This window comes from Pyxicephalus adspersus, chromosome 10 (assembly GCF_032062135.1).
Source record: "Pyxicephalus adspersus chromosome 10, UCB_Pads_2.0, whole genome shotgun sequence".
Classification (NCBI taxonomy): Eukaryota; Metazoa; Chordata; class Amphibia; order Anura; family Pyxicephalidae; genus Pyxicephalus; species Pyxicephalus adspersus.
Genome location: NC_092867.1, coordinates 29385438 through 29397875, shown reverse-complemented (window position 1 = coordinate 29397875; position 12438 = coordinate 29385438). Strand labels below are relative to the sequence as shown.

Here is a 12438-nt window from a genome sequence, read left to right as displayed (position 1 = left end):
GCCGACCCCTGTTATAGATTCTATTATAGAATTGAAGAACAATATTTCAGCCAGTTTATTCCTATTGCAAACTACAGGTATGCCATCTAGTGGATTAACTGTTTATTACAGTGATTTTAGCCGAAGCATTAGAACACAGTCCATAATGTTAAATCCTTTACTTGCAGAAATTATAAACCATATTCCTCTTTCACCATCTCCACAATCAGTTATCCACTCTTAAACCCAGTACGTTCCTTTATTACTTTATATTTGTTTAAATTATTTGAAATAGGACTTATCTTCAATTAGTAATTTAATTATTTCAAATTTCGGATCTATAGAATAAGCAAAGATTTAGGATACTGGTGATGTCACTTCCATCTACTAATAGTTGATCAACAACTATCATGACTTTAATCAAATAACCATCCAAGTTAGACCCTTTTGTCTTTTTTTTCTGTTTATTCTTTTATCCTTTTACACGAGAATGATTACTCCTATTACATTAACAATCATGTTCTATATTGAATCACAATTTCAATCGTGTCAAATTTACTTCGCCTTACTAGTTAATGCTACATAGATATATAGACCTGTTATAATAATATATAAGTCAATGTTACATAGAGATATATATACGGTACATGTTACAATATTATGGATGCTCTCAATATCATGAAAGCTATGTTATGATCCTACTATGGACAAACACATAATTATTAGTGTAATTTCATAGGGTCTCAGATATCCCCCGAGGAAGCCCACTAGGGCGAAATGAGTGGGGGAAGACCATAAGCATATTATTGACCGATATCTGGATGCTGTATATATGAGAGTGTTTTATCAGGTCAAGGCCAGAATTTTTATGGCCTTTTTACCAATGTTGTTTCTAAAAAGATATTTTAGTGAATTGAATAAAGTATTTTAAGTTATATTAGGCCTTTATTTGCCGTAAAAAGCCACTATCTCTCTATCTCTCCCTTTTTCTTGTTTATTTGGAGACAGGCAATATCAACAAAATTGTTATACATACATCTTTATAGTACATAGCTGTTATGGTATAGGAGCTATGTAGATGGAAATTAGTTAAGTGCGAAAACTAGACATGATTATTCTTTTGATTCTGTTTGATTTTTTTATTCTTTTTTTTAAGCCAGACTTCACAACCAATTAGAAATTATTATACATTATTTTATTGACAAAGTTTCTATTTTATTGGCTAGTTTCTGATTGGTTCCCCCAAACAAAGTGCATATTGTTGCTTTTGTACGAATTTGGTACAACTATTTTTTAAATCTTCAACTTCAAGTCACACAACTCACTCCAATATTCATCATTGTCTGGATCATATTTTAAAGCTTTTTCATAACATTTGATTGCATCTATTACATTGACGTTATTCTTATAAACAAACCCAAGCAATTCAAAACCCAACGCTGTCGGTGGATTAGTCTTTATCTTCCTTTCGGCCAGTCTTTTTAAAGCTTTCTCACTATATTCTCTATGCAGAGTTGGATATGTTATTTGGAAACATTCCTTGTAATGCTTTATTGCTTCTGATTCAGATTTCCTGTGGTACTCTTGAAAGCGGCCATAACTAAGGTGGATCTGTTGCTTCTCTTCATCTGTGAGATTAGTGAATTGCATAACTTTTTTAAATGTGTCTTGTGCTTTCTCGTAGTCCTTTACTTCAGGATACATAGTTGCTAGGTCTGAATATGCAATGATTAATATCTTGTGTTCAAGCACCTTTTCAAAGTGAAATATGGCCTTCCTAACAAATTCATCTATTTCTTTCTGGTATACATACCGAAGCTGAGAATTTCCCTTTACAAGATTCTTTAGGTTGAACATTTTTTGCCTGTAACAAACTCCAATTTGGTGGTGAATAAAACCTGAGTTTGGCATAAGGTCAACAGCTTTTTGTAAGATGTTCAAAGCCTCATCTACCAGCCCAGCTTTTCTGTAAAACTTGGCCTCATAACGAAGTAGATATGGAAGATTTGGAGCTTGTTTCAGAGCTTCTTCTATATAAGTTTTTCCTTCCTTATCTCTTTTTAGATCCTGCAGCTTCAGGGCAAGAAGTGCTTTCAAGACAGCATCATTTGGATTGACCTCTACAGCATGTTGCAAGAGTGGGAGTGATTTGCATTCAGATTCTTTATATCTCCTACTTTTTATTCCCTCTAAACGGTAAACTGCTGTTGCAAGGCCGGTGTATAACTCAGGATCTTCTGGATCTAGTTCTAGAGCTTTTCCAAAGCATTCTTGGGCTTTCTCGTAATATTGAGTAGAAAATTTTAACAGTGACCACCCTTGTTCACCATATATCTCTGCTACTTTGTCAGTGCCATTTGGCAACTTCTTGAGCTCATCATAAATTTGGTTTACTTTATCTATGTATATCTGAGCATTGTCATACTGCTTCATGTAATAGTATATCCAGGCATAGTTTCCAAAAGTCACCAGACGCTTTTTATCTTTTCCATCAGAGTTTTCAATGTTTTCCTCTGCTTGCTTTAAATTGTTGATAGCTTCTGTGTAATCACCTTTTAGATGCATTATGTAGGCAAGAAGATTGTACACCATGTATTTGTTCTTAGTGTTTAGGAATATACATTGGTAGTCCAGTACCTCTTTTAGCTCATCAGCATCGCTATGTTTCTCCAGAAGTTGCCAAGTAAAATGGCATTTTAACTGCAACAAGCGGGGTTTTAAAGCAACTTTAGAAGATACACTATAAGTGAAAACAAAATAAATTGCTAAGATTATATATGGCTACCATTAATACATTTTTGCAAACATGCATACTTATAATCACATATATACAGTATATCATATATTGCTAAAAAATAATTTAGCAGAAAGCCAGGGCTGCACTGAGACTGCACAGCTCAAGGTGATTTGGAGCTGTGCTGCGGCTGATTAGCAGAGTGGTTCCTGATCTATCCCATGCTGCCATTGGGTGCTGGGTCCTTATAGCCTCTCTGCTCTCAGATTCCGGCGCCTGTTGTAACGGTTATCTGGGCTAATTTGAGCTGGAGAGTTTCTCGTGTTATTTACTGTTGCTGACTATTGCCTGTACCTGACCCATCGCTTAAACACAGCATGGACCAACCTTTGCCTGTGACCCCGAGTTTGCGTGTGCCTACTCCCTCTGCAACTCGTTTGGTGGACTGATCACCCATATATGACTTTGGACTTGATATTTCAAAGTACAAGCTTGAGTCACGGACCAACAGAGAAAGAATATAGGACACACAGAAGTGGAGTAATAGTCTATTAGATCTAGTAGTGGGCTTTGTATATAATATATTATTTCATGTTATAGTTGCTACGAGTACAGTTATTAGACAGTGTCTTGTTTTCTGACAAATAAAGCTCAAAAGTTTTAATCATTATTGAGGGGTAGGAGCATTATTATTATTATCTTCCCTTACTTCCCACCAATATAGAAGCACTGTTGGGACTTCCTTGTAAAATACAGTTATGCAGTTTTCCTACCTGGATCCAGTAGTGGTCCTAATATATGAAATAATATTTTATGCTATAGCTGTTATTAGAACAGTTATTAGACAGAATTTTGGATTCTGACAAGTAAAGTTGGTTCTTGGTGACTGTTCTCTTTTAGCCCATACTGAAAGGTTTGGCAAAAAATCTAACAAAATAGCAACTAGAATAAAGGAAGTGGTGGGGTCCTCCTTATGCATTTGGAGGTCTGATATTGTTTTAGATATTAGATACCAGTTGCCTACATAAATGTCAGCTGATTGTGGCTGTCAAACACCATAATGTATATTGTTGTTGTTTTTTTTTTTACAAGCCCTACCCCCTTGTGTCATGTGAATATTTTCAGGGTATGATGTCTGTTTTATAAATAAAGCTATTTTTCAACTGTTCAAGATTCCACACGAGAGAAAGAACAAAAGGCTATATGTTCCCAGGAAGGCCTGGAGTCTGAGACTGAAGGGAGGAGGAGGGTGGGAAGGTCGAGTGCTGTAGGTTGGGGTAAAAAAATTGTTGAATGTTTAAAGAGTGTTCTGGGAAAGGACAGGTGGATAAAGAAAACAATGGGTGGGGAATAGATTTTAAAAGAAAGGGGGAAGTGGGGGGGAGGTCACATTTCGAGTCAGAAGGGAAGAAGTTTCCCGCCCTCCCTCCCTGTGGGTTTGGTATCGGGGAATTTTGTAGGCGAAGAAGGTCCTTAAGTGGCAGTGCCTTGAGAAGTTGGAAGTATGGTCTGAAGATCCATTTATGGTAAAGGCTCTCCTAAAACAGTGTAAGTTGGCAGTAGATGGGAGGTGTGTTGGTTGGGGTTAGTTGTATATTTGATATGTTCCTGAGGCAGTGGAGTGGTGCCTGGAAGCCTGATATGTGAAGAAGGGCTATAGTGGTGAAGGAGTTTAAGCCTCTGAAGACTTGTAAGTAAATGTGCTAAGAATATTTAAATGCTTAAAAAAGGGTACTAAACAACCGTGAGGCCATTTTCACCATACCAGCAGGTGTCTTTCTTAGGTTGGGTGAAAAAACATTGGGGAATGAAAGGGAAGGGGGATGCAGGCCAGCAAAAGATCTTACCTGCCGCAGTTATGAATTATCCTGAATCACCCAAGCCCCCCTACCTTGATTTCTCCCTACAGAAAAGTGGCCAGAATAGGAACGCAAAATAAACAACTTTTCTTCTTGATAACTTGATTTTTGAAGACTTTATGTAGGGGTCCTACGTGGGGCCCCCAGGAAAGCCCCAACGGGTGCAATAAATATTGGGTTATGGAAAGCTGCCAGGGTCAGCACACATCCTGTAGGAAATCGTCAGGGACAGCAGACTTCCTTTAGGTATTGCAGATTAAAACATTCCTCAAGAGATATGTAACATCAGAAAGCTAGGGATAATTGCTATTACAGCCCCTCCACAAAATATTTTTTCTACATTTGTGCTCTGTGTCAACCCCCTTAAAAAATATTTATGCCACAAGGTGAGGAAAAAGCAAAAGGATAAAATGAAAGAACAACACAACAAAAAACATTAAACTTTAGTTCTGCAATTAATACCAGCAAGCAGGCCGGTTTCTATTGCAGATGGGATAGGTGTGTCCTTTCTGCAATAAAACATAATTGCATTAACACAACCTTTTTTCATAGAGTACACTGAACTCGGCACCACGGCTCTACCGTTTCAGAGTCATAGGGATATTTTTAAACATTTACGCACAATGCTTTAGGATGGGTCTATCTGTCATATTGTCATATTCTGCTAAATCATTTAATCTGCAAAAATTCATGCTACCAGCTTCTTCTAAATTTTAGCATGGAGGCACCCATAAAAAAATCCTTTAAAGCATAAGTTTACCTAAAACTGACATTTTAATGAGAATTATGTTGACAATCTGAAAATGTTAAAATAATTATATAAATCGCTAGAGAACTACAGATATTAATGTTTCTTCAACTCCGTATAAGTATTGATGCCCATCTAAAGAGGGTTTATGTATTCTCCAGGGAAAAAAATGTCAAAGAAATAGTAATTTCACCAAGGGGAACAAAAAACATTTGACAGTAAGACAATAGAAGGTTGTTGCAGAACAGGAGTATATAACAAACATGGAATCAAATAAACAACTCAAGAAAAGGAATGTATACAAGACACAATATCTACACACATAGTTTGTCCTTACCTCATTCTGTCACTGTTTTGTATTCTGTTTGCTATGAAAAATAATTATCTTCCCAGTGTTGGAAGTGTTATATAGCTTTGTGATAAGTTAATAATTGTTGAGCAGGAGGAGCAGTGGAAGACATTTTACATAACTTTCCTTTCCTTGAGAAACAGAACCACAGCTTAGACTGAAGAATAGAATTGGAAACCACATTGGATCTAATTAAGTTAATGCAGTTAATTTAATGCTTCTAGCAAATACAGATGTTGAATTATTGTAATTGTATCGTTTAACTGAAAGGTAGGCCTGCTGCAAAAAAATAAAGAAAGATAGGCGGAGGATAGGTTTGGCGGAGAGAAGAAGTGGGGGGGCGTTGTTAAGGACAGTAGTTCCCGCTCCCCTTCAAATGGGTATTGGATAGGGGTAAAGGGTGTTTTGTGCTGGTTGAGCTCCTGGAGGGTAAGGGTCTTGGTCGGTATGTAGAAGATGGGGAGAGTTTTGGTGTGGTCACCCCTTTAAAGGTTGGAAAAGGTGTTTTGGAGGTGGTACTCAACAGTTAATGGCCACGGTCCTGGAGGTGGTGCTGGGTTGCCAAGGGCCATCGTAGTTCTGCTGGCTGGAAAACTAGTTTTGGGTGTTGTTTTAAGTTATCATTATTATATGTTTTTGCTCAGTTTATTATATTTTAATAATAATTTAAATAAACAGCTGTCCACAGCAATTTTTTCTTGTAAGAAAGCATAGATAATTTACAGCAGTAAAATTTAATAACATAGCAAATAACAGAGTTTGGAGTCATATTCAAACCATACACATGTCGTTTTAACCCAACAGATACATACTGAACCCGTTAGAGGGCTGCCATAATCATAGGATCGGTCTTAGTTGTCCACAGCCATTTTAAATTCCAAAGGGTTGTCAGTTTCTTAATTGTGGGAAGAAAGGGGATTGAATTTTACTGAGTGTTAAAGATGACCTGGGGGCAGTGATTTTGGGGGCTACTTCTGTCCTGGTCAACTAATTTTTAATGTGACCTTCACATCCTCTCCGCAGTATTTTCAAATGCATCAACCCTTTTTAGGAACCTTAGGACTTGCACAGATAAACTAGTGAGTACAAAAAAATAACCATTAAGCATTTCAAGCTTGGAATAATGCTTTCTTGAAAAATTGAACTATTTCACAGGAGTTAGGACAAGAGCCAATGTCAGGTTTTCATTGTTGCCTGTTGTAGGTTTGTATGTTTTAATGGAGATAAGAAACTTGGGGTATTGGGTGTGTTATTAAAAGCACATCTACACCGCTTCACAAGCAACTTTGTAACTCAAGATCTTTTGGGACTGTAGACAATTTTAAAGGTTTCACACTAAATAATTAAAAAATCAATGTATGTATATGTAGAGTATATATATATATATATATATATATATTTATACTGTAAGCTGTATGGATTCCTTGGTGCCACTCAACCCTTGGTAAAGCCTGAGCAGGTAACGCAGCTGTGCTATGAAATCTTTATTCAGCCATATGAAAGGCTTTTACTTCTTGCCCTGGATGGAGATTGTCTGTAAGAGAGGTTTTGGTAGGGTTTGTTTTATTGGAGGATCAATATGATATCACATTTATGAAATGTATTAGAACTGTGTTAAAGCTAAATTCCAGATCTTACTTGCACTTCTCCAATGCAAAGTCATTTCATTTTTTCTTTCTTCTAAATGTGTACTGTCTTCCATTGTATGTGGAGTATACCTCCTACCATACTACTCTTGGGCCCAAATAATCTAAACCAATATGGGTCCACCCAGCGTGGTGATCACATCTCTGCCTTCCTGCCGATTCATACAAGAAATCATGTGGCAGTGTGCTACTTTTTATTGTAATGAGATAACATATCATTGACAGTTTATTTATTTGGGCGTGGATGGGTAAGGTATGGCCATTCAGGTAAAAAAAGGGGCTTTAACTCTAAAGCACTGATGCAATGGCACTGGAGGTCTGGACTACATGGGAATTGTTCTCATTTGGTGATAGCATGCAGGGTAGGGATTCACCTAACTTGTATCCAAAATGACCACATTTTTCACATTGTAATCTAAATAAAACTTTTTAAAACTTTTTCTTTTGATGTAAAATATGTGTAAGGTTGTTGTAATATGTGGTGAAATTATATATAAATTGACTCCCTGTGTATCTAATGATGATGACTAATGTGGACAAAAACACAGAGCCTAGAAAATGAGAGAAACAACTGAGATACAGCAGGAGAATGGAATGCGAAACTAGCCTGACAAGAAACCGCAAACAACTATGACAAAGCATTGATAACGTTTACACAGGGACTATCTTTAACCTATCCTAGTTGGAGAATAGAATGGTGTAGAAGCTGTTAATATGCACTGCACTGGTTAGCAATTTCAATTTATAAAGTAAAGGGGACTTTAAATGCAGACCTTGATGTTACATAAAGTTTCATAAAACTGAACACATGGCATAAAAGACAATAGATACTGTTCATGTTACATGTGACTTATACAGATCACTGACATCCCATTTAGAAGGAGAACTGTACATATCAGAAAAAAAGCATTTTGCTGATTAGTCACTTAACTTGTCTGTGCAGTGTTCCTGGTTTGTTTACAGAACCATTAGAAGGCTTTCTTCTTTTTCTGTACATCAAAGATACATCTATCTAACAGTAAGGATCTAAGCCGCGGAACACTTCTTTGAAAAAGTGAAACAAATCTTTCAGGTACTTACAAAATGAAAAAATTCTCTTCTTCAAAGTATTATTGGTTTGGCCCATTCATTTCCCTCTTTATTGGGGTAACCCATTCATTTTCCTCTCGATTGTATCAATTGATAGGTATTCTTCCGCTAGAGGGCTGCTAGTCTTTGACCTGGCCTCTGACAGCCACAAGCCACTAAGAACTGACCAGCTTAGGTGACAGATCTTTTGGCTTCCAGAGCCATTTATGAACTTTCCTACTTTTCCAATATGTATCTCTTAAAAAGGACTTAACTCCATGGGTGGCAATACCAATAATTGGCTACAGGGACGAACATATCCACCCATGATTGGTCTCTCCCCCTACAAAATACAGAGAAATCCTCCCAAGAGGGAGCAGAGAATCAGTGAGCCAGGAACATCCCCAGACATGTTAACTCCTAAATATCTGACAGATAAACTACAACATATAATAAAAGGAGTTCAAAAGTAAGCTAGAGACATTTCCTTAACTTACTCTCCAAATTGGGAAACACTTTACAGTATATCATTCTAAACAAAACATTGTTACATGTTCTGTATAGCTTGCTTAAATTTGCTTTACACATTTTGCTGCCCATCAGCAGCTGGAAGTCCAGGAGTGTTACCATTGTGACATCTGCTTTGACCATGAAGAATCTTTCATGTCATTAACTTTAATTAAAATCTAATCTATTATGTGTTTAGGGCAAGGACACGATTGGAGAAGAGAGAAATTGATAGTTAAAGGTAGAACTAGATGGGCTGGGTTACCAAATGGATTTACAGTATAAGGTGAGAGATAGTGAGATCTTTCGGGCTTTCTTGGAGACTGATAGAACATTTGTGTTTTATTTATCATGTTGCATTCTTCATAGTATTAAAAAGGGGCTTAGAACCCTAGTAATTGACATGGAAATGTGTGAACCTAGAAGAGAATTACTTGAATTACAAGAATTACAAGTATTACAAGAATACTTGGGGGTACCAGTTACCAATATAAAAACCTGAACAATATTAGGTTTGTGCAATCATTTGGTATTATAGCTAGCATTCAAAACCTCTCTAGTACCTAGAGCACTGGATCTAAATGTTGGAGTGAAAAAACATCACTTCTAAACCATTTCTTGGCTGAATTTCAAGCTGAATACCCAATATCATACATAAGGGTGAGGGGTGGGAGAAATCTGTTGAAAACAAAGAAGGGTGGAGGTTGCCTACACCTACATGCTAGCAAAATCCCATGTTGGGAACTATGTAGGTGCCACACTCCCTTGCCAAGGGATTATAGCCAGCATTATAAAAATGAAATAAAAACTGCTATAATAAATGTTTTAGGATTTAAGTATATATATACAGAACACACCACTTAGGGTTCAGTCTCTATGACTCTAGCTCCACCAATACTTATTAACGCCACCAGACAGAATCATCAACCTATGATTCTGTCACCCACCCTAGCTGTGGTCAGATCCTCTTAAAGGGCTTGCTGTACAGGCATAAATCCCATACAGGTTGGAATATTCCTGAAATAGAAAAAAAGGAATGCACAGGATTAACAAAAAAAAAAAACATTTTGAATCATTATCATAATTGAAAACATAAGGTTTTCAGACATTAAACTGCAGATGACAGAATGCAAATCCAAAAACTCCAGCCAAATTTCCACACTTGAATAATTAACCCATGTGATGGCGCCAGTGGATTAACAATGCAAGCAGATGGAACAGAGTTCCATATTCAGTAAGAGATTGGTAGATACATAGCAAGAACTCTAGATGGCAGGCAAGCAAAAGGAACATTTGTACAATTTGATGTTACTTATACGATTATTATAAGTATTACTTATAATTATATAAAGAATATATTTATATATATATATATATATATATATATATATATATATATATATATGTGTGTGTGTTTTTCACGCCATTGACAGAACTATTGAATTTTTTTAAGTGTTGAACTTGGAACGTCATGAAGTTCCTGTTCCTGCAGAGAAATTTCCAAAGAAAATCCATGAATGTATGATGCAAACAGTGAGCAACAAGTGGCCCTCATACTCAACTGTGAAGATGTAGTTCCAGCTGTTAGTGTGAAGCAAGATCTGGAAAATCCTTAACAGTGTCAAATCATCAAACTGTAATCATATTACAACTAGAGATATAATATGAGAGTTATCCAGGAAATGTGTTAGGTTAATAATTCATGAGCAGTAGGGTATGCAGTAGCTGTCACCTGTTTCTTTTTATTTTGGACAAATGATAGTTCTTCTGAATAATGGTATGTGCATATACAACCAGAGGAGCATTCGTTTAAAGATTAATTCCTGCCTGGGATTCTGAATGGACTTCAGCTTCACTGTCTTTCATAGTTTACCTATGCTTTGCGTGGCCTGTAGGATTTTTATTACACACACAGTACTGAAATAGGTATGTTGAACTTAATCTGTCCAAAGATCTGGATAAAAATGCAGAAGGCATGCATGAATTCAAAAGGTAAATTTGTCTGATATACTCATTCCACATTTGATTCATTGAGTGCCACTGAAAATGGTGTTGTATGCACATTGCAGCAACCATTTCTTGGGTTGCTGATTCCTGCACTAGCCCTTTCCTCTCCAGACTGACTGTTCCTGACACATCTTCCATTTATTGGAATATAGTTGTTTTAGCATCATATGTGGCCATTACCCAGGGTGGTCGGCATGCAAATACAGTCTGCCTATGAATTTCAGCTCACCCAGAATAACACCCAGCAAGCCAATTTGATATTTGCACAAAAGTCAGCCCACAACTTGCATCAGGTCAGTGGGCTCCTAACAAAAGTAATTAGGTAGGGTGTTTTGTACATATGTATAGCACTCTTCTGATTCTCCAACCATTTATGATTTGCCTCCATTGCACATATATCCATAGAGACCCAGATCACTGAGTCCAAAATATAGTATAGAATGGAAAGAACCAGTAAGTAAATTGTAATCAGATTAAAAACACAATACACTAAAGCAATAAAGCTATGGACATAAGAAAAACACAATAAAGCTATGAACATAAGAAAAACAAAGCCAAATTACAGAAGAGACTATTTATTGGTAAATAACATTCCTGAGTGAGGGTGTATTTAAATTCCCCATCATTGTACACTGGATAGTTTACAACACCTGTTCTGGAAACTTGTTACAAATATGATTGTTCCTCAACTTGCATTCATTTCTACCCACTTCTGTTATGACTCCAGGACAAGATGTAATGTATAATTTCCTAGAGAGAACAGTAATTGCAGTCCCAACACTTCTCTACACTATCCTAAAAGTACCAAGAAGATATTGGTAGGAGTTCCACATGAAAGATCCTAGAACCTGCAGATAACACTGGAGGTGCCAGAAACCCAACAGGTCCAAAATCTCACTGGGGATCATAGCTTCACATCATTGCCTATTGTGATTGTTATTATCATCCTTTATTCATGCCTCATACTAAAGTGCCTATAAAATATAATTACATGTAGAAGTTTGTAACACTTGTATACTCTTGTTAAAACAAAAAAAATTGAATAACTCTGCACATAGTCTTCCGGCCCATACAGCATTTGTTCACTTGCAGGAGGAACATGGTCAGCAAGTTTGTATTGTTCCTGGAGCTCTGCCAAAACGTTTTGGGATGTTTGATGTCCGTTATAAGGAAGCAAGACAGAATCTAAAATGTAAGGAAACAATTGCATAATAAATATACTTTACGAAATGTGCTTTTGATCTGACAATTTGTGCATTGAATGAAGTAAATACATTTCATAAAAATGATTAATACCTAACAAATATACAGGGGCAAACTGGCACAAAGGTACATAGTTAGATGAAAATAGAACAAATTCTGCTCCATAAATCCCCCAGTGTTTTTGTCACTATTCTCTGTGGAAACAGGTCAGTGATTATAAAATACATGCATTTATGTACTCTATTGAAGAACATTGTTAGGGGTGTATTTCCAATTGTTGACTAAATGATAAATAGTTATTTGATTTGTCCACCAGAAACCCACTTAACAATGCAGGT

The 12438-nt window shown here is 36.6% G+C and overlaps 1 protein-coding gene across 1 annotated transcript; it reads right to left on the bottom strand.

The window, feature by feature from the left end:
* Window positions 1–455: 455 nt before the first annotated feature.
* Window positions 456–2648, bottom strand: LOC140339263 (interferon-induced protein with tetratricopeptide repeats 5-like). Its single transcript, XM_072423860.1, has one exon. It carries the CDS (start codon window positions 2569–2571, stop codon window positions 1273–1275), a length of 1299 nt encoding a protein of 432 aa, XP_072279961.1. The 5' UTR covers window positions 2572–2648; the 3' UTR covers window positions 456–1272.
* Window positions 2649–12438: the final 9790 nt, after the last annotated feature.